Below are 24113 nucleotides of genomic sequence, written 5' to 3' on the forward strand. Positions count from 1 at the left end.
AATTAATACTTTTGAATATGGTTGTAACCAAATAAGTAGTAGCGTTATTAAATGTTTAGTTTTTTTATAAGTGATGTTATATTATTGTGCAGATAAAACAGTAATTTTATGGCACTGATGGCTAAACAATGGCGATGCCGAGACTAATAGGAAAAACTACGTTAAACATAGCATTGCGTCAAACAATAGCGCCGAAGAGATAGAGTCAAAATACCTGCAAAACAAAATTACAACGTCGAATGTAACGTGGTGTTGAACAACTGATGACCAAATTTTAAAATAAATAAATTGAATCGAGGCAGCAAAATAGAAGCAATATTCTGCTTAAGAAAAAAACCAAAAAAATATGATAGTGTTTAACAGATGGAGCCTGAACGATAATATAGAAAGCAAAACAGCAACCAGCGCGAATCATTTAAAACAACTTCATCAGTATTTAAATACACCAACAAGCACTTTCATTTCATCTCTAATTTAAATAGAGCGCCCTAATACTTAACATTATTTGTTGGTAACTTTAAGCCTATTGAAAACAGGCTTAACTTTTAACCTCTGTAAAGCTGATTAAATAGTTCAGAGGATTCAACGAAGTACTTCTGGCTTAGGAATTAATTCCCTGTCGCGTGAACTTTAAATTACTTTTAATTAAAGAAGGAAGACTTGAAAATTTAAGAGACGTTCAGAATGTACAGTTTGATGCAACACACATCTTCAACTTTTAAAATATGCAGCGAAACATTTTTCTTGAAATTATTTTTACTCTGATTCAGTCTCAAGTATTGTTTATTGTTTAAATTAAAGTTATCTTAACTTCATAATGTTATTCACTAGTAACTTCCCACTGCATATATTTTTTTAATAGCGTTTCGGAAGATTAATATTTTAAGCAATGCTCCATTTTAACTGATTAATTCTGAAAAATTAAAATATTAGCACAACACATATTTGTCACTATGCCTAACTGGTTGGTTTTTGTTAAATAAATTAACAGTTAACGTTTGAATAATTTTTTTCTAAATTTTTAAACTCTGAGGCCGATCAACAATTGATTACGTTAATAAGTCAACACGCACCATTTATACAATCAAACTTAGTGCAAATATTGAAACAAAAAAGAGTATTAGGATAAAATGCATACCAATAATTATTTGTCTTTGTTTTCTTTCTTGCGATGTGCCCCAATAATTGGCATGGCGTAAAAATAGACACGTAGATGTTTAACCCTTTCCGGCGCGGTGGTCACAAAAAGGGACACCAATTTTAAAAATTTCTTTAAAAAAAAGTTTTTTCTTTAAAACTCCAAAAATCGCTGCATTTGTTGCTTTTATTTCTCTTTAATGCACAGAGATGGCAGCACTATTAAATATGACTCTTTTTGTTGGCTTAATTTCTTGTTTAAAATACCTCGATTTTCAAGCTCAAATACAATATTTTTTTCAAGATTTTAAAATTTACACCATAAACTAAATTAGTCAACCATTTTCCCTCAGGAATCCTGAGCTAATCAATCATAATTTTGCAAAAGATTCAAGTTCATTTTTGAATGCATAAACAAAGCTTCTTTCCAGGTGTCCCCAAATGTGGACACCGCCCGTCTAGAGCATTGATCTCACTGTTGTGGGTGAAAGATGTAATTTGATACATTTCAGAAAAGGGGGACCAAAAGAATAGTTTACAATGGGCTTTTGTTTATTTATTTTGGGTTTTTGACCAAGAACAGGTGAATTTGAAGGTCCATGACTGCACACATTTGAGATCTGCTTTTCCTACCAGACAGTTGTATACTTTTTTTATTATCAGCTTTGATATTATTTTTTCTGTAAATGGTATTATACAGTCGTATTTTTTCATTTAATATTTTATAGCACAAAGGGGGGCACATAAAGCAAGAACAATCTGCCAAAAATATTTTCAACATTTTAAATTGCTTATTTAGATAATTTTATATAATCTATATGAACTTTCTTGAATTTTACTTCATCTTTATCTTGGAATTTTTATAGTAAAAATATTGAATTTTGTGTTCTAAATATGCTTAATGGCATAAATTATTGAAATAATTAGTAAAAATGCTTAAGAGCTTAAAATATTTGAAATTACTCCAATTGTCATACGAGGTAAGCATAACCACTTCAGAAAACAATTTCTGCTCTAGGAGGGCGGTGGTCACAAACGGGGACACCACCCCCAGCTGGAGGGGGTGAATTAAAAAAAAATTTGACTCTAAAATCTATGTCCAGATAACCAATTTATCCCATCCATTGTGTTTTTTTATTATATTTCTAAAATTTTAATGACCCGCGCCTGTAAGGGTTAAGTGGGAATTTGCTTCCAATGCTCTTTCGCCTTTATCATCTCTCTTCCTCTGAAAATTAAATCTAAATTTAATATTTAAAAAAAATAAGTTTTATGTTTCGAGAAATACATCTTATGCCCCTTAAAAAAATTTCAGGAATAATTCTTTTTTTTTTTTCATTTTTGCTGTTTCCCATTTACATTTACTGTTTTTGTTTATTGTAACACTGCATTAAGTTTTGGCTCAGGGTATTACAAATTTACTCACAGAGGCAGATAATACAGGTAAAAACATCTGAAAATATATTTAACAGCCTTAAAATCGTTTTGTTAAAACCACTTTTATTATTTTCTTTTTCAGAAAACTAAGACGTTAGAAGTAACAAAATATTGATACTTTGATGAGTGTATTGGCATTAACTCCAGAAAAACGGAGTTACAAGTTCTTTAAAAGTTTTTGTAACCTGCAGAAGATTATGAGCAAAACATGACAATAAGTCTAACTTATTATTTGTCCAACAGGTCCTCACACACATATTTACGGAAATTAAAAGCATGAAACACAATTTAAACAAAAAACAAATCTGACAAAAGTACCACCATTATTATTCACAGAGGTATGAAACTCATTATGCTAATGTGCAATCGCTGTGCTTATATGTTTTTAGAAGTCATATACAGTTTCAGTAAATTTAAACTTATTTAAGTGTACGAACGTTTTTAGTGTAACTTTAATCATCATGGTATACAATTTATTTTTCAATAGCAATGAAATAGAAAAACAAATGTTATTTCTTTTCATTGACCTCAACACTTATAAGTCAACCAAAATGAACTTCACTACTCAGTTCACATCTCATGGTTTTTCACTACCCTTGGGGAGTACCCCCTGATGAGGCCCCAGGGTATTTTGTTATGTTTTCTTTTTTTTTTTCATTTTTTCCTTCTTTTAAATGAATTCTTCGTTCTTGTTCAATCCTTATATTGCTATCAAATATATATATATATATATATATATATATATATATATATATATATATATATATATATATATATATATATATATATATATATATATATATATATAAATTAGGGGGGTTCTTATTTATATAGGAAATTTGTTTTCGGAATTCAACAAGTGACGCCCCTAGTTTTATGACACTATAATAAAAAGTAACGTGTACAAAATTTGAACTCGATCGGTCAATAATAACACGTGACGGTGAACTTTAACATTTTTTGATCATTTTCCCACAAATCTTCGAGTTTTTACTTCAGAACTAGTACATCGTTTCTCCTAGGTTTGCAAAATATTTTCACAGTGAGGTAGCACTGAAATTAATCTTTTTAGTTACTTTATATCATCTAAAGATTTTACATTGAATAAGAATAAAATACTACTTTAGAAACTTTACCTTAATCGTACGTTTTTCTCAAGGTATCTCGATCGTGTGTATTTTTTTTCCGATAGTCTTGGACGGTCTGTAAAATAAATCGCTTTTGTGACTCATATTTGGTAAATTGGTTGTGAAATTCTTCGATTAATTGTGCTCCTCTTTCAGTTGTATCATTCACAACTTTTATCATTTTAACGATCTCTCTTTCCTTTATATAGCTTCTTTCATTTTGCCATGAATCAGGATCAAGTAGAAAAATATATTTTGGTATTTGTAACTTATCAGTTTTTTTGACCTGTAATTGATTTTATAAAAAGGAAGACCTTTACTAAGAAAATATTCCAAATCATCAACTGTAATTTGAAATTTTTTATACAGTCATCAGACACGTCTTCCTTATCAGCAAGCATTTTTGGTGTAGTATTTTCTATCTTCAAAGGTCATTTCCTAATCCAATACGGACAAAGCTACTAGTTCATCTCAAAAGTACCATAAGTGATTTATGAATTTTCCCATCGCTGCTTCTGCTACATGTTTGTTATCATTTTGTACGCTGCTAGTTTTTCAGACACATTATATTACCTAAAGAAGCCTCGATTGGGTTGCTGCGAAAAACCGTATCTTTATACAGCATTTAACAGTAAAACAGAGCTGTAAAACAGAATTTAAGGGCTTTCTTTTTATATAAAGTCAAGTTGAATTGTTTCTTTAATATTTAAATTTTCAAACCATAAATTCCTTCTGCAACCCATCTGGCTCAGACTCCAGGTTGCCGAAAACATATCCCTTTAGGAAGGACTTCACCAGAAAATTATATTACAAGTTATAAGAATACTCTGATATCGTAAAGGAAGAGATCTATCTCAATTCCGCTTTTTACGAACAATAATATGTCATCAACTTCGTCTTTTAGAATTTAAGTGGTATGAGTACTTGATTAAAATGTTATAAGTTCTGAATGATGGAGATCTTTTCACAAAATTTTGAAGCACATAAATAATAGAATATCGGGTCAAGAACTAAGAAAGAAAGGCAAGCTCTTCTTTAAAGACACCCTCTGCAGTACGATTTCAAGTGCATGATGATTTCAATCCTAATGTAATCTATTGTCTTTCAGAGATTTTGCTCTAAAAAATTGCATGCTCAAATTATACGGCCCATATTGCAAGCCGTTGTATGAAATACTACATTTTGATCAATTAGCAATGATGAGCAATCATCTAAGATTTCATATACAACTGAAGAAATATCACAGGAATTCCGAGAATCTGTTTAACTTTGGGACCTGAAGCTATCACGATAAACCTAACGGCTTTCTTTTTCCAGTTACATCTGAATGTAACTTTGTATCCCAGTAAATGACTACAAAATCTAAATTTAAATTCATGAAATTTGATTTTACCTCTCGAAGATTTTCTCTTTCTCACTTAAAGGATGTACGATCGAGCACAATGTCACTTGGATTTAAATTTTCTGCATCTACATAGATTGTTAATAACAGCATATTTATCCCTAATATTCCATTTGTCTAACAGTGATGAAAGGCGAACAGATATCAATAGTTTTCAAGCTTTTTTGCGTTGAGGTAGACCAAATGTAAAAAAAAAGTTCCACAGGTTATGATAGATACCCAGTTTGGTTTCTAAATCTTGTGAATCGCTAAAAGAATTTGATGGTAATACTGAAATAGCAAAAAATTAATTTAAAGTATAAATTTTTACATTTTTCCTACCTGGAATTTTTTAAAATTGACATGTTAGATATGGAAAATATAGTATATTTTTAGGTTAGAGCAATCGAGGATTTTTCAAAATTATATTTTAAAAACTAAAAATTGCATTAACATTTGAGTATATTTATTACTAAAGAGTGGAAAATTAAAATATAACTGCCCTTACTTACATTTATAGCATTGAATACGAGCGACCCTATTTGCCACACGTATTACATACACAGGACATTTTGTAAATCAACACCCCCCAAAGCCAGTAGGAGGCATTTCGTTTTTTGTCAAAGACCATAATTAATGACCTAGTTCATTCATTAGCTGCCTTTAGAATATCTTGTGTCCATCTTGGTGGAAGGAAATACCCCTGCCGCTTTATTTAGAATGAGCGGAGAAGAGCCCTATGCCTGACCCAAGGTCGTTGGTGTAGATGTATCCTCTGTAACATATGAAAATTTACAGAACGAAAGTGAGAGAATTATTGGTCTTTTGCGGTTCAAAATTGCTTTAAATATAAAACGTAAGAATATTTTAACATAAAAATGGAGAAATAAGTGAACGAAACTGAAAAAAGGAGGCCCTAGGGGCACGGGTAATACTCATGGATTGGCTTAAAATTTTTCAAGGATCACTTGTTTGTATAATGGAACTAATTGATGGGGCGTAGCGTAAAATATTTACGACATCAAAAATAAGAACCACCCTAATATATATATATATATATATATATATATATATATATATATATATATATATATATATATATATATATATATATATATATATATATCCTTCGTCCAGTAAAATTATGCAGCCAATGAAAATTCAAATCATTTTTAGACGCTCTTATCGATAATCTGATATAAGCAAATACTCTTCTTAAACAAATAACTTTTCGCGGCAAATGCGATTGTTTAGACGGAAAACTTTTGTTAATAAGCAATGGAAAACCGATTAAACGCGCTTTATAAACGTAGGCAATGTGAACAAACAAATTTAATTTTCATGCGGATGTAATTTAATTTGCTTTGAATATATTGTAAAGTGCTCGCTCCGCAGTGCTGCGAAATTAAGTTATTATTTGCGAGAATAATCCCAAATTTACTGAAAATTTAGTGTAAGCTTATTTTAAAATATTTGATACGAAGATAAGTATTATTTTCATTTTCAAATGCGACGAAGATGAAGTTATGTACATGCTGTAAGAGCTATATAATAAATAAATTCAATCTAATTTCAGTTTAAAAGTTCGCTTTTTAGAAGATGTTTGGTGGCTTTTTGAATTTTAGATAAAATTTTGTTTAAAGAAATTGAAAAGTTAAAAAACGCACAATAGGAAGATTGCCTTCCAAATTTATGAAACTTCTCTTAAGTAAGTAACCTTTTCTTAATGTTTAAAAAATATATATTAATATGTTTCTGACGCACAAAACTAATGGAATCAGTTGGTGTAAAAGGAAGCCATTGGAACTTGGGGTAAATGGGAACATGGAGTAAATAGGAACATGAGATAAATGGGAACATTGGGTAAAAAAATGGGATAAAAGGGAGCACAAGGTAAAAGGGAGTACAGGGTAAAAGAGAACATAGGGTAAATGGGAACTGGAGGTAAATAAAAAGAATCTCTGTTACAATAAATGTGATAATTTTTGAAACTAAACAATGGGTCACTTAAGAGTGGGTAACATATTGGCTAGATCGTTTTTAGCTAGAGAGTTTAGTGATCTTTTATTTTTCTCTGCAGCAGGACAACAAATGCGAAGTAACTGGTTTCAACAAGTTGTCACGTGTTATGTGATAAGAAACTAGAAACATTTATTTGTGAATTTCACCTTCACAACAGTTTTGAAGAGCAATTTATGTGTATATGTTTACCCCAATAATTCGGTACGCCAGGTAAATGGAAACGACTAAGAGTGCCATTAATCCAATCATTTCGGAGATTACACTTTGATGTAAATTACACCTTTGTGTATATTTTACATGAGTTCAGCGCATATTTACACTTTTGTTTGGTTTTTCTCGTGAAAAGATGTCAGAATACATTTGGAAGATTCAGCGGGTCGCGTGCGATCTTCCGGTCAGAGTTTGATTACTTTTGGAGCAGAGCTTTTTAAAATTCCTAGCTGAGTTTGTACAGTGTAAATTATTTCACTTACCCCATAATCACTGGAAAATGTAAAAGGAAAGGTAAAGTAGTAAAAAGAAACACACTTTCATTCGCTATGAAACAGTCATAAAGAGAAATTTTCCATATCATGTTACTCTCTGCCAGAGGTTGCTATAAAATTGGCAAGTTTCCAGTTAAGACGAATCTACCAGAAAGAATGGGAAAAGCAAAAAAAAAATGATGTGCGTTTTTCATTCATTTCGTGACTTTGATTACTTTAAAGGCTTACACACATCCGCAAACACTGACATCCCTCAAAACTAATAGATGCCTTCATTACCGCATTTAAATGTATGTTTGCCTTTCCATCCTATTGGTGGTCAGACAGTGAGAATCGTCTTCGGCCAGTGTTTCTCAACCTGTGAGGCGTGCCCCCTAAGGGGGCACGAGCACGCTCAAGGGAAGGGGGAGCGAAAATATTCAAAAGAAAATATTATTTAAAAGAATTGTTTAGCTGACACAAAGGAAAAGCAGACATGCAAATCGAAAATAAAATGCATTTCAACATATTTAATAATTATCTTATTAAAGTAAACTTCTGAATCAAAACATACCATTAAACATTTAGTAAAAACATACCAAATTAAAAAACATTTTCGTAATTATTAATGACTTCACTGGGCCTGTCTCGAAAAACAAAGGTTTTTCGCAGGAAATCTTAATATTAGAAATAGCAACTCTCGGTTATGTTTCTATATTTAGCCGAGATCTATACATTGTCTTCAAAGACACCACAACAGAAAATCTAGTTTCTCAAAGGTTAGATGTTGAAAATGGTAATAGAATGCGAAATGCCCTTGGTTTTAGTGCGGAAAAAGAATCCTCTACTCCTGACCAAAATTCAAATAGTGATTTATTATTAAACTGTCTTTTGGTTTACCCACGTGTCGTAAGGTCTATGGATTTTTCCTCCTCAGCAATGGAGAGCCTTTCGGGAATCTTATGAAATGGATATCTAACAAACTCGTAACTTTCTGTCAGTTTGTCGTCAGCAAGAAAATACTTTTTAAAATTCTTTGCCAGCATGGCTAAATGATTTTCAATGGTTACAAAAACAACTTTTACATGTTATTTTTCAGCTTTGTAAATTTTAGAACTGTTAGAGGTTGATAATCAGCCTCATCTAGGTTCTAGATTGCTTTCAATTTATTTGCATTCAGTTCTTTAATTCCCTATGTTCTAATAAAACTATGTTCTAATAAGACTCAAAACAAAGTTATGCTCAGTAATATTAAATTTGTTTGCAAAATTATCAATATTGTTATTAAATAACCTGCTTTAGCTATCTGAACTAGCTTCAGTTTCAAATTTTGACTGTGTCCTCGTATTGACGCAGAGAGAGAGGGGATGCACGGGAGCTCCGTCAGTGTTAAAATGTTGAGAACTAGTGATGTGCCGGATCGTTAAAAAAGTAGATCCGCAGATACGGATACGAATCTCAATTATTTTTTTTACCCAATTCAACTATCCAAGTGTAAAATTTGTTACGGAAGGTATTCCCGTCAGAATAATGGCAGTTTCTTCAAAAAATGTCAACCGCGACAAAAATATATAAAATACTATGATTTATTCTTTAAAGAAATCTCCGTTAAAATTGAGGGAGAGTCGGAAGGAATAAGTCAGTGCTGCATTAACGCTTAGATGGAATGTGAAAAAGTATTTTTAGATTACTCGGTAGATATAGGATCCAGGAGCAAGAGTGTAAAACTGCTACTGGACAGGTTAGAAATAATTTATCCCATTTTATTTCAGCATAAATGCAGCGCTGACCCATTCCATCGAACTTCTCCGACCGACGAAATACAGAGCCGGGAACACCTTTACAAACAGTAAATAGAGAATTTAGTCTCAGTTTTTTTAAAGGATGCCGAGAAAAACAAAAATGAAGAATAACAGAAACCCCAAATCAATAACAAAAACTAATATTAAATTAAAAATTAAAACAACAAAACGTGTACTAGAGAGTCGACCTCATATTAAGATGAATTTCGCGTTTCAGAACACACATTTGCTAACAAATATGAACTGACAGCAGGTAAAAATTTTAAATCATTGAGCTTTTTCTACTTATCTTTCGACTATGAAATCGCTACCAATCACGCGTATAAAGGCTTAGAATTGCATTTAAAATTTATTTAACAAGATTATTGCTCCTACTGTATATAAGTTGGAAGTTTCAAATAAATATCAAACGCAGAAAACTTCGTTCTTTCTATTAAAGTCAACATTTTTAACGTACGGGTAAATTTTTACTACCATAATTGTGAAAAACTTTTAAATCGGTTTTTAATTAATATATCCGATAATTAAAGATCTACGAAAATCGAGGACAAGCTAAGAACACTTTCGATCAAGTCACCTTTTGAACGAAAAATGAACTATCAAAATCGGTTCATCCGTTTAGGAGCTACGATGCCACAAAACGACACACTGATACACACTTATAAAACTTATTTCTTCTTAATTTTTGCAACGGGAAGGGGGGGGGTACAAACTGGCTTCTGAAATGATACCTTATAATTTAAATAGGGAATAATACCTAATTTGAATGGAACTTAAGAGTCTTTTATTCAAATATTTAAATTTTTTTAGAATAGAAATGATCCTTTTAAGATCCGTCAAAAAAGTAATGGATACGGATACAGATCTTTATTTTCCCTCGGATATCCGTGGATACGGATATCCGGAACATCACTATTGAAAACCCCTGTCTTGGACTCCAATGCACAATATTATTTCTCTCAACTCATCCAAAAGAAAGGGAAACTTCTAGAATTGAAACTCTAAAATTGTAACTCCTTTAACCTAAACTGACTCTATGTAAGCAAAACTACGGAATATTTGGTGGCTCAATCATTTTGATAAACGATAGATAGACCAGAAAATGAGAACTTAATCACAATTTTATTTACGAAAATTTATATTATAATTAAAACCTGCCACCTTTTAAATGATAGTCAAGAAACTTTTTTATACGTGCATGTAATTATTTTAAATACTGGGACATTTTTTATGCATTTATGGAAGTTTCTTGGGGGTTAAAACAAAAGGGAATACAGCTACCCAGTAAATTAAAGTCACAAGTACCAGTCAAAATGATTATTTGATGAAATGATTTTTTTCTTTTTCCTTTTTTTACGATGTCATGAAAATGCTTGTACCTAATGCCACGAACTGCATATTCATATGACATTTTTTTTTAACTTTCGTATGAATTTTGAAAACGTGTCAAGTACTTTTAGGACACCCTGTATGTTTTTTTTTTTGAACTAAAGTTTCATTCATCTTTCTTCATACTCTGCCTTTATTTTGTTCTTATCTTCTATTTTATAGTCGCGAATAATTGCAATTTTTTTAATATTATTTTATTATTATCCGCTTTCTTTTTTACAAGTTTTACACATTTTTCAATTTATTTGCACTTTCCTAATAACGTCCTTTTGGTTAAACATTTTTAATAGTGCTTATCTAACGATTATTATGAAGGATATACATGTTGTGATGATTTCTAAAGGTTACTTTAGACGAAAATCAAATTGCTAACAGTTATGGCTTAACAGTATCATTGCATTCAGTTATGGGGGAAGGGGATTGAAATTGGCCGCATCTTTATTAGCCTAATAATATCACCCCCCCCCAATTAAGGAATATCATATTTATATTGACTGTAGTTATTGCTAACTTGATTTGAACTTGACTTAATCTGTTTCATCTCCTTAAAAGTATGGCGCAAGTATCCTTTTCTTCGCTACCAAATAAAATGTCGAATGAAATTTCGGTTAAAGAAGAGGTAATTTGAGTATACCGATTTTTTTTAGATTAAGCTGCAAATTACACCACACACAGTAATTATTGCACTAATAACTTAGAAATTGCTAAGTTTGTTGAAGCTTCACACAAAATAAAATACGACGAGTTTCTCATTTTATCGTAATATAAAACAGCGGCAAGTTTCTTCCGTAAATAATAAGTTCGTGACTGTAAGTTAAGATTTTCCACGCATCACACCACTTGTAAAATAATAAAATATGCCAAAATTACAGAAGATAAAACTACTTTTTTCGTATGTAAATAACAAGAAATTTGTCAATGTAGGTCGATAGTTTATTAACCGGGAGGCAATACGAAAGGATTCTGAGGGTACAATGCACTTTCAGGATTTTTTTAATGAGAGTACAATGTACCCTGTATGAGTATAATGTGTGCATGTTCGTTTTTTTTTTTCCACTTCAGGTTTTATATTTACAGATTGGTTTTTCAGAAGTGAGCAATACTTTTAAAACTCACTTTGCAGGGGAGAAAAAAGCACACAAAAGCACTTTACTCGTTAAACCTGATTTAAAGTAAGATTTTTTGTTGTTTATTTTGTGCTTTTAAAATTAACTATTTTAGCACAAACTACGTCGTAGGTAATTATAACGATATTAACGTCCGGAACAAATCTGATCTAGTGACAATTTTAGGAAATAAAATACAGAGGGAAAGTTAAAAAGAAATTTTGTTAAATTCTTCGGCTTATTTTTTGCAACAACGATGCGTTGGCACAAAAACATATCACCTTATCTCCACAAAAAATACCACAGCTTGGAATCAAATTTCAATTTTAAATTTTAGGTCAGACGGAATAGGATTCGGAAACAATAACGCTAAAAGCTGTTTCTTTATACTTTCACAATTTCAACAATTGCTTATATCGATTGAAGATTTTTTGCCCCTATTTTTTTCAGGGAAAGTCTTTATATTGATTCTAAAATCATCTTAAAAAACAAAACAAAACCCTTTTTGTAAATAACATTTTATCGTAAAAATATTGAAGAAAAAAAAGATGATGTCCGTTTAGGTTCTTTTTTAGATATTCAGCCAAACTTTTGCTTGCAAAATATACTCTATACAGTTTATTTCATTTTATGGAGTTTTCTAAAGGAGTCATTAGTTTTACAGTTTTAAAAAAGTCAATAATGAGAAAAAAGAAAAGACAAAAGAAAGTTCGAAAAAAACTAGCATGCGAGTAATTAGTTTTTGACGTTTAGTAATTTCAACAAATGCGCCTTTTCTATCTTAAACTTATAGTTTTTAGTTTTTTTTTTTTTTTTTTCAAGAAAATATTATACTAACATTCGAATTTAACTTAAGTTTATTATTAAATCATGTGAATGACTATTTCAAAGATGTACTGCAAGACAATCTTGAATTTTTACAGCGCTAAACTAAAGGGATTTTTCCACATTTAAAACGTTAAATAGAAAAAAAAAAGTTTGAAAATTTAAACTTTAATCAAAAATTGGGGAAAATATCTGAGCACCACGTAAAAACGTTCAATATTCTGCCATATTCGATGCACCCTGAAATATTCGATGTATCATTCGATGTAGACAGTTATGGCATTTTCGAAAGTAGTTTGTAGTATGCTACAAAACAAGTTAAACTTTAGTAATAAGCTGATTGCTGTGAGAACAATGTGCAAACACCCACTGACCTCGTAGCTACGATACCAGCATATAGTGATCCATGGTTTGAGACGCCTATACGCATTAATAAATATCTTGCTATACATTCCGTTATAACTTTGTAACATAAAGTTATTTGGAAAGCAGGAGGATGCAGAAATATTTCAGAGATACATTTAACGAAATTCAATATGTATCAAACAAGAAAATGCGTGAAGTTCCCGAAGCTAATAAATTTGATACTTACTTGTTATAATATCTGTACATTCTGGGCATGCGGGATCGGTTCCTTTTAGGATTTATCTGGTCGACGTTTCTACCGACGTTTCAAAAGTCAGACTATCAAGTTCTAAATATATAATTATTTTCCTCCTCCTTGGGTTGGGCACTAATCTGAGATCCCATAGTACTTCTGGTTAACTGATCTTCTTTGCTTTTGAAATGTAATATGATTGTTTCGCCCTCTTTGATGCTGCGAGAGCATTTGATTGGTGCATTTCTAAGTACAAGACCCTGAATTTTTTTTTTCGGCTGTTATATACAGGGTGTGAGAAACGTCCTTGACACTTTTTTGAAAATTCATAGAGACGCAACAAATTGTCGTATGAATATGCGGTTTTCTCCAAAAAAAAAAAAAAAATCACACGTTCGAAATCCATTCATGATATCGTAAAAAGCGGAGAAAAAAAAAGAAAAATAATAATTATAATTGCTGTATCGTCAGAGTTAGAAAAATGTCACTTTAGGTGTTTAAACATTCTATCATGCAGAAAGTAATACCTTTTATGGCCAGAATACAATACATGTACCATTTGTGGACGTGAGATGAACTTGAGTACCGTTTAGGTGTAATTCGAGCTACGTGCGGCGCACGCATTCGAATCTGGTAATGAAAGGCAATGCTTTCTAGTTAATAAAATGATTAAAAATATCCGATGTTTTTTTTTTCTTGCTGTGAGGATATAGCGATTACTTAATTACTAATGTTACCCTTTTTTCTTTTTTTGTCTTTCTTTTTTCCCCCTTTTTTTTACCCTGTCATAAAAATACTTTTGACCTGTGAATCATCACGGCGCAAACCACTGGTTTTACGAGAATTTATTTCTTTTCTATGGATTTTTAAAATTCTTCAAGGACTTTCCGGACATCCTGCATTTTATTGTCGCTGATTAAAAAAAAGACTCAACCTCCTTCAAATCCTAGAAAATAAAACCGATAAATTTTTATTTCTCCAGGTATCTTCGCACCTGGTTACAAGGCTGAGTCCATTACGACATCCCGATGGACTGCTCAGTTCAATGTTGGGTCTACGATTCGTCGTGGTTCCGGCCCATCTCAAAAATGGCGTCCTCACGCTCAGATGCACAGCATTCATATCCAAGGCATACCTTACCACTAAAAGTGAAATAACTGCAACCAATAAAGCAAAGATTGCCGACAACCATGCTTGTAAGTATATTCAGAGAACCACAATAGCGTAATTTGAATTATGATTGTTATTAGTTATGCAGGTGCTCAATTTTTAGCTTTCAATTTTATATTTTATAATTAAATACTACCAACACCCACGTAATACTAAATGCCTATCGTATTTGCCTCAAAAAGTAAACGTCCGTCAAAGCCCATGTTGACTTCCAGTACGGAGACCAGCGCTACCTAGCAGATACATTGCCTTGCAATGACGATGAATCCAAACAATTCTAATCAAATTGGCAATTGGTCAATTTCGAAGTCTAAATTTAGAAATTAACCAACTGCTTTCCTTGCTACTAATTTCTAAAACCTTCGAATGAGGTCCCGTGCCAAGATTGATTGGTCCTCGTTCAATCGTTGTGAGTTCATGTTTGCTCTAAGTTAAAATCCAGAAAGAGATATAAATTTAGTAATACGAGGGCGTGGATATTACTTGCTCTAACGGAAAATTTTGCATGATAGTTGACTGGATTATCAGATTTCGTTTAACCGTTTCTTGATTTATGTTTTCTTTTAATTTATAAGTATTGCTTTTCTATATATATATATATATATATATATATATATATATATATATATATATATATATATATATATATATATATATATATATATATATATATATATATATATATATATATATATATATATTGTTTCGTCTTTAACTAAAACACTATTTAGTTATTTCAAAAGGAATCGGTTTAATCGGTTTTAAAAAATTTTGAAGCATCTTCTTGAAACTCAGCAAGAGTTTATTCTGAATCTGTCATCCATCACGTAGATTTAAACTTGTCTAAATTGTAAGTTGCGAATAAGAGTCACTGTTGAGTATTTTTGAATTTTTGTATTAATTTATTTTCTAAAAAGTATTGTCAGTATGATGCGCAAATGCTTGAAAAATATGTTCAGTAAATTATCTGCTTCTTAACTGATAATAGTTTAAATTTAGAGAAACCTAGGCTTACATTTTTATAGCTAAAAGTGGCAAAAAATATATAATTAAACCCAAAAAAATTATGTTACCTGATATTTTTCGATTCATGCCACTAAATTATTAGAATATACCTTTTTATTTCTGTCTTCAATAAATGTAATTTTTTAAAAATTATAAACATTGTAGAAATGTGTACTAAAAGAAATCCTTGGTAAAAAAGACCGGAACAGTTCAGCGCTTTCAGTCTCAGACAAAAATTAGAGCAGACAAGTTAAACAGTTGCACATCACTAAAAGCTAAAATGCACGTCATAAGAAAACTAAAGTAATTATATTTTGTTGAAACATGTTACACAACCCTCAATCACTTTTGACTCCAAATTTATTTTTCTTTCAGAAGTTAATAAGGTTTATAATGCAATTATCAGAACAAACGCCGGACTATATAAATTTATTTCGTATCTTACCCGCAATGTATAAAATCTGAAAAACTTTCAGTAACGGTTTTTTCGTATTATATATTCTGTTGAATGTAGAGTACTTATTGTAAGTATTCCAAAGAATGACCGATTTCATGCTGTACCGGTAACATGAAAGCTTCGAAAAGTATATTTCCAAACCTATTTTCGATATTAACGTGCACCTGTTAAAACATAATGTTGCCAAGTGGAGTTTAGCTATAAACTGCAGTTAAATTAAACTGATTTTGAAAGTATTTTACTCGTTATTTTAACAGTTGTTTAAAGAGAAAAAACACATTTGGAGGTGCTTTTTAAAAATGTTGCACTGAAGGGTTTAGAAATGCTTGTTTCTGTGAATATCCTGCTTCTGCTTTAAAATCTAGCCATTTCACTTAAATTTATTTTATTAAATTTACTAATTTGGTTTTGTCAACAGCTGTCAGTCAAGATGGACCTTCCATCACAGGAGGACGACTCCGATACCAGGAAGGAAATGTAGTCAATATCAATTGTACTGCAATCAAAAGTCATCCTCCAGCAGAACTTCGGTGGTACATCAACGATAAAGAGGTAAGTGAAGTCAGAAATTGTTGATCAATTTATTCTAAACGACCATCATTTTTAAAATGTAGATCAACTGATCCAAGGTCTGTTGCATAATTTTTTGAAGATTATTTCAACGACTAGAAAATCGCCCGCCAAGGTATGACGGGTAAAAACTTAATTCCACATTTGAACGAAGCAATTGCCTGTTCGGGGATATTTTGATAGTTGAAGTTTTAACCCTAACTTCAATCGATTAACTACAAACTCCAGTAGATAGCGTTCATTGTGGACCAATTTTTCGTTTCTTCATTCTCCTTAAACGAGAGTACTACCAGTAAGACAATTACCGGATCCAGCCTTGTCAAAATAAATCATTTCGATCCCTGCATGTAAAACATTACCAAAAAATATTATCAAATTTCATACTATTGCGCGAGTTTCATTGTTGTTGGCGTTAGAGCATTACTTGATCAGTGAATGCGCTAGCCTATATTTATGAGGATTTATAATTCCTACACATAAATATCATTCCCAATATACCAACAACCGGGTTGTGACATCTAAAGACTGCAGTTTCGTCCTTGTTATGAACTCATCCGACCAAAAGAATCAATAACCGAACTCCATCTCTGTTTTCTCATTAATGCTGAGAGTGCCAACAAAATAGTAGGACGGTAAATTTAGCACTCCAGCGAGGGTCCCCAGCAGTGGAACAGAACTCGTCCATTGAACGCGAAGCTTGAAACTAAGGCAAAACTACATGCAGACGAGTTGGTGTAGATTACAACAGTCATCAAATTTCTCCAATGACTTTTTTTCTTGATCATGTCACATCTGTTTTTATGTTACCGCATTGCAATATATATCATTTTAATCCGTTAAGTTAACGTTTACAACATTACTTTTCTCATGTTTCTCATTTTAACTAGCACAACTCCGTTTATCTATTAGTCATTATAACTGGGGCCAAAGGCAATGTGGATAAACGAAAACCTGGATAATCTGGGTAATCAGCAAAGCACATTCTTAAATAAGCAATAATACTTAATATATTAAATAGAATACTTTATCATTTATATTTCAACTGCAGTGGTGACGGACTGACACTCCAAGCGCACCATATAGTGTTAGTACTATACTTATAAAAAAGTTGTTCTATACTTTTGTAAATTAGTTATATACTTTATTGTACGTTCTGTGCAGGAATTGCATGTGTAATCAAAATAAAAAACAAATAGTTGACGTATTTGTAGTTCCGTTCTTGCAATCATCATTTAAAGTTATTATTTAAGTAAATATAATTTTTTTAATCGATAAATTTAATACGGATAAACTAGAGATACGTATAAACGGGAGCCGGATAAAAGAGGTTATATTTTAATCCGAGATGCTCAACTTTCTACCTCTTAATTTTAATTACCCTCACACGGTAGGTACTCAATTTTATCATTTCTTCTAATCAAGGTAAATTAAGAAATCTGATTTCAATCAAAGCAACATCTTTCTGGTATTTCTTCTAACCAGACCTTTCGTACAACAGGGCTACAAAGCATCGAAAAGCATTAACTTATTAGAAAGCAGATTAACGCATATTCAATTAGAGCAAATCTTAGAGAAGATAATTACCTACAATTGCATATCATTAAGAGATTATCTTTAAAGTGCGGGAATTTCCAAGAAGGCATTTTCGTTCAATATTGTTCTTTTCAGCCTCGTGAATCACTTTCGCACTAATCACTTCAAATTGTATAGTAATTTAGTTAGCAAGGAGACGTACGTGTTCGACCAATTAGTGACTCAAGGCATTCCAATGGCGAAAGATACTATTAACACTGATGCATTATGCTTTCATTGATTATCGATGGGACGTAAATTGAGCCAAGAACGGTATTCGTTAAGAAAAAGAATGATATTAATTTAATTACTTTACGGAGCCGGAGTCTTCAGAGATATTTTACAAAAAGAGCCTTAAACCGAGAAGTTTTTGTTTCAATGTCACCGTATGCCCAGTGAGTTTTTATGGAATAACAACGCTTTACTACTTACATAATTTAAAAAATAAATAAAATTGATTGTTTCTGAATTGCTTAAATATTTGTTTCTAAAGAAAAACTTAGTTTTATCTTGTGACTATAATTTCTTGACTGTTTAAAATTATAGATAATATCACAATCAAATCGAGGATGTTAGAACCCCATATCCTTAAAAAAAAAATAATTTTTCTGTTTTTACATACTCAAAATATTCAAATCAAGAGTTCTTAAGCTACACCGATGTTATGCTTTTATGCAGATTGAAAATATCTCAATTAAAATATTAATGGGGCAGAAAAGCATTAAAATATGCGTACAGTGCTTTGATTTCAAACGCGATTTTCTCAAAACGTCATCTTTAAAACTCATGGTATTTTTCTAGAAAACTACTTTAAATATTACATGAAATGTTCACAAAATGTTATTTATCTATTCATAATTTTACTAATACGAATTGTTTGCCTTAGGACTTACACTTTTTCCTTAAACAGCTAATTTTATGATCAAGAACGTTTTTATTTATTTATTTTTTTAAATTTAAAAAGAGACTTAGTGTGATTAATGCAGTATGAAATAAACAGAATTGGAACTAACAGAGTGTGAAATAAACTAAGATTTTTCTTCAGTAGACTCTTAGAGGTATCTTGAAAACTCTGAAAATAGTAAGTTTCTGTCAGCAAAAGGTTGTAGGAAAATAGCGCATAAAGTTTAGCGATTTCATATTACGCGAATAGGGAACTAGCTTCCCCTTAAAATAGTTCCTGTTATGAACAATGAAATATTTGAACATTTGGAATTCTTTTCAGATATTTTTTGTAAGTCCCTCGGTAACTCTACTGAAGGAAAAACAAGTAACAGAAAAATATTTTTAGTATTCATGAAAGCTTTTGTAAGACAGCCGGACGTTAAAATTACTCAACTCCAACAGTACGAAGTAAATAATCAAAGAAAAACAGATGCAAGCGTCCCTCGTATAGCAAGATTAATTCGTTCCGTGTAGTATCGAAACCGTTTTATAATAGATTGTTTTTAAATAGCTTTTTAACTTATTTTTTACACTAATTAATCATGTACATAGTAAAAAGCATGTCAATATGCATTGTGTTGTTTTGAAACTGCGTTTCGTGTTATATCGAAATCAAGTTTCATAAAAACAAAGTAAAAGCTTATTACAGTTATTATCTAACATTAGCAGAATGTATTAAACAAAAAGTTCCATCTTTTTTGTAACATAACTTTCGTGTTATATCAAAACCGTGAAGTATTAAATTAAAGTTTCATACCGTGTAATATCGAAACCGTGTTATAATAATCACAAATCCAGTACCGAATAAATCAGGTACTTGCTGTTTTCTTAAACACCAAATGCTAGTCATAATAATCGAGATAAGATTTTGCACAAACCTCTTATGAATTTAAATAACATCTTAACCTTTGACTGCAGTACGTATTTGAAGTACATAGTTATCTATGGAATATATGATAAAAAATGCCTAACATTGTTTTTTTCAATACTTATATATTTTCTGAAAGCGTACAGAAAAAAAAAGAGAGCAATTGAATTGAAAAATATTGTCGGGAATAGTTGGAAAAAAATATACCCAAAAGAATTTTATTTATAAGATTATAAACTAATAGTCTTAAACTAAAGCAAATTGTTATGTAAATGGGCATTGAAAACTCTTCCTGCATGCAAAATATTTTGAAAGCTTACAATTGAATGAAAGTATATAACGGATTACATGCATGATACATTTATTAGATTTGTTGTTTTTAAACGACGTTAATATTCTTGAGTTATTTAACATAAATTGATTTAAAAATATAACTTATATAATCCACTAGACATTTTTCGCTATTTATTTATGTTTTTTTCTGTAATGTACGTATTAAGAAAAGAAGAATTTTATAAACATTTGCACAAAAGAATTTGAAATAAATGTTTTAATAACTAAAGTGAACAATTCCAGAAGCATATATAATTTTTAACAGTTTAATACTTATTTAAAATTCTGCGTGTTTGCTTTTCCGTTTAATCTTGATCCTTTGAGACAAAATATGCGATAAATAAATTGGGTTGGAAGTTTTATTTTTTATGACCTAAATTTAACAAAATTCAATTCAGTCATAAATATCCGTTTCTAATAACAACTGAGTGGTATCACAGTTACTATAGAGATCAAAATACAATGAGTATAATAGTTTAAAATCTATAATTTTTTTCAGCATACTTTTCGCGGTGCATTAAGAAAAACATATTTTAATTAAGTTACCTTTTCAGTAAGTTACCGCCCTATAGCCCAGGACTAAGGCAGAAATACAATGAAATACACCGCCAGCTCAGTAATTTCAGCCGATTACTACAGTTTCGTGCTTATTAGCACTCATCAGCACGGCTTAGGAAGTGACTGCGCTGGAGTGGAAAACCTCTTGAGGAAGCCAAGAGGGCCAAACAAACTGGTCGCTAGCTCAGACCAGACCGAAGCAATGGTACGGTTCAACTCGAAGATTGAAGGCAAGGCATGGTAATTTCAGTGAGTTACCGCCCTATAGCCACGATGTGCTGATGAGTGCTAATAAGCACGAAACTGCAGTCTTCGACTGTATGACTGAGCTGGCGGTGTATTTCATTGTATTAAGTTACCTATTTTTTAAAAGTAACATTTTTTGTAGGCAAATCGAGATTATCTGAGGCACTACATGCCCATCAGGTTTCCGGACGGACAAGAGTCGACTCAACTGGGGCTGAGATTCACGGTTCAGCCACGACACTTCCAACGAGGAGAAATGCGACTGAAATGCGTGGCGACTCACTTCAAGGTGACCAACATGCGCAGTGAGGACATGGTCATCAGCAGCAGACAAGAAAGCTCAGGACTCACAGTCGTCATCAATCGAAACGGTAACTGTAATCGATGAGATTTTAAACTTTATTCTTTCTTCTACGAGTTGAATAAAGATACTCCATTTAGCATTAGCTGTTTTTTTTAGCGGTGGCCAACGCAGAGTAAAATTCCAAAACATAGCCTGCAAGCTGAACCGAAATTATATCGATCGCAAAAGGCTTAAAGATTAAATGCTAAACTTAAAACCTACAAGGACATGCGTTCAAAAAAATTTAAGATTATTTTTCTTTAAAAATTTTAATCACCAGCTAAAAATAGAAACTTTCTCAAAAAAATGTTTCTGCTCCTAGTCACGAGGCAATGAGAAGTAAAATGATCTAACCAAGAAACCTTACGAAAGTGAATTATTCAAAAAAAAAAAATTGCATATATAAAAGTAAAGCATAAGTAGTAATATGAAAGAATGTTATGAAAGAAGTTTCTGAAAACAACAAAAAATATTTGCTATCATGTCCCCGCTGTCGAAAAATGTGGTCAATAATTCTGCCGAAATTTTGCGAAAACTCGCCAAATTTACCAAATCCAGGTGAGTCATGGAATGCATCTTTCAAAAGCGATTACGAATGGATGTCCTGCCTCGGGCTCATGGGCGCCCATTTGCAAAATTGTAAAGGGGGGCTCAGATATTTTAACCATGGTTTAGAAGGATATTTTCCCCCTGGAAGCAGATTTCAGGACAGATAAGTCATTAAAATGTGACATTTTTAATTACTTATTCATTAATGGCTAGAGAACAAATGTTTTTACATTTTTGCAAATAAAAAAGTACTAAAAGAAAGAAGTTCTCTAAGGGGGGCTCGAGCCCCCCTTGCCCCCTATATGGGCGCCCTTGCGTCAGGCTGACAATGAAAACGCGTGTTTCTATTTCTCGCCAAGTCTTTAAACTTGGCACTAGTTTTAAAATACTCGGCAGATTTTTTAACTATTTTTCTCAATAATGGGGGCGCACGGGCTAGTCATTTTTGAGCCAAAAAATGTCTCAATATGCTCTTTCGATGGCTAACTATTTCAACTCTTTTTTTTTCTTTAAAATTTTCATGTGGAACTCTATAAAGTGGACTAAAGGTTTTGATTGAAACGCGTGCAAAGTTTATATCCTAGGTAGACTTTCTTTGAAAGGTTTTTCTAAATCATGCTGCAAAGTAGCACTACCAGGTCTACAGTTTAATATCTAATCTCAAACTAGAACAGAGTTTCCTTTGTCCAGTTATCACCACTTTTCTTTCATTTTTGGCTCTTAACCACCCTTAGCATCTATGCGATTGCTACGTGGATAAACTCAAAAATAGGTTAAATTTTTAGTGTTTGTGTTTTTATATAAATCTGCTTTCATTTCAAAGATTGGTATAAACCTGATCCACCGGTGACATAAGACCAACAGAAAACACTCAAGGTTTCGCACATTACTCTGCCGTGGGAAGGTAAGAGCAGGCTCAGCGAACTTTGCATTTTTCAATTTTTTGCGTTTTTATCATCTGTCGCACTTTAACTTCATTATATAAGATTGCTTATTTGTTTTCTCTAAAAATAAAGCACGAAAAAAGACACCAAACCCTAACATATCAATGTCGTTTGTTCGTAATCCAAAGCGCGTTTCTTTAGATATCTTAAAAACTCATTTCTCCAAATACTGATCTTTACCTTCTAGTAAAAATAAATTTAATATTACACAATTTAATATTACACCAAATATGAGAAGGTCTCCAATAGATATTTAAATGTTAATAACAATAACTTTTACAATACGGATATCAGTTTTAGAAAACTGCATGTATTATTTAATGCTTTCGTCTTTAGAGATAGATCTTTTCTTGATGGAATTGACTACATGTGTTACTACAGGGTCCATTATGAAAGTAATGAGCATAATGTTATTGTGACGCGACGATAGACGGCAGCACGGTAAAACCGGCTGGGAAATGTGGTGCGGGTTATGCCCTTTCAATGCATCCAGTCGTCAGTTGCTTTCGAACAGTGTGAGCGGAGATAAGTGCCTCCGCTTGAAGTATGTTTTCAACTTTTGTAACATAACGCAATGGAGCGTTCGCTTGAACAAGGATACGCCATAAAGTTTTGCGTGAAGTTTGGAAAAAATGCAACCGAAACATTCCAGATGCTGCCAGAAACCTTCAAGGACCATTGCATTTCAAGATCACAGTCTGGGAACTGGCACAAGGCATTCAAAGAGAGCCAGGAGGAGGTCGCCAACGAACCCCGTTATGGATGCCCCCCCCGGTGATCCCTCACCACCTTACAGTCCCTACTTAGCTTCATGTGACTTCGTTTTGTTTCCGCGACTTAAGAGAGAGAGAGAAAAAAAAGGAAAGCATTGGGGAGCCTTGGGAAACATCCAACACCATGTTACAACGTTCCTGAGAGGCATTCCCTTGGAAGAGTTTTAGGGTGCCTTTCAGGCGTAGCAAACACGTCTCCGCAAGTGTATTAATGCAGGAGGAATGTATTTTGAAGATTGAAGAATATTGAACATTTGTACAAATTACGATCAATAAATATATTTTGCCAGTAAATGCTCATTACTTTCATAATGGACCCTGTATGTAGTTAAAATATTGGCAGATAAATGACGCTAAAAACATAGCATATATTTTACCATTTCACTTCGTCCCGCTATCTCACTTTGCCCTACATGCCCCTACTACTAGTTAATTTTTGTAAAGCTTTAAATAACATGATTTTATTATTTGTAGGGGTAAGCAGTGGACAGA

At 32.1% G+C, this 24113-nt stretch overlaps 1 protein-coding gene across 1 annotated transcript in view; it reads left to right on the forward strand.

The window, feature by feature from the left end:
* Positions 1-21400, forward strand: part of LOC129216751 (uncharacterized) — a 99701-nt gene extending 78301 nt beyond the window's left edge. The window contains exons 6-8 of the mRNA XM_054850968.1: positions 14271-14484; positions 16339-16472; positions 21155-21400. Coding sequence (XP_054706943.1) covers positions 14271-14484; positions 16339-16472; positions 21155-21400 — 594 coding nt within the window. The remainder of the gene's footprint in view (positions 1-14270; positions 14485-16338; positions 16473-21154) is intronic.
* Positions 21401-24113: the final 2713 nt, after the last annotated feature.

This window comes from Uloborus diversus, chromosome 2 (genome assembly GCF_026930045.1).
Source record: "Uloborus diversus isolate 005 chromosome 2, Udiv.v.3.1, whole genome shotgun sequence".
Lineage (NCBI taxonomy): Eukaryota > Metazoa > Arthropoda > Arachnida > Araneae > Uloboridae > Uloborus > Uloborus diversus.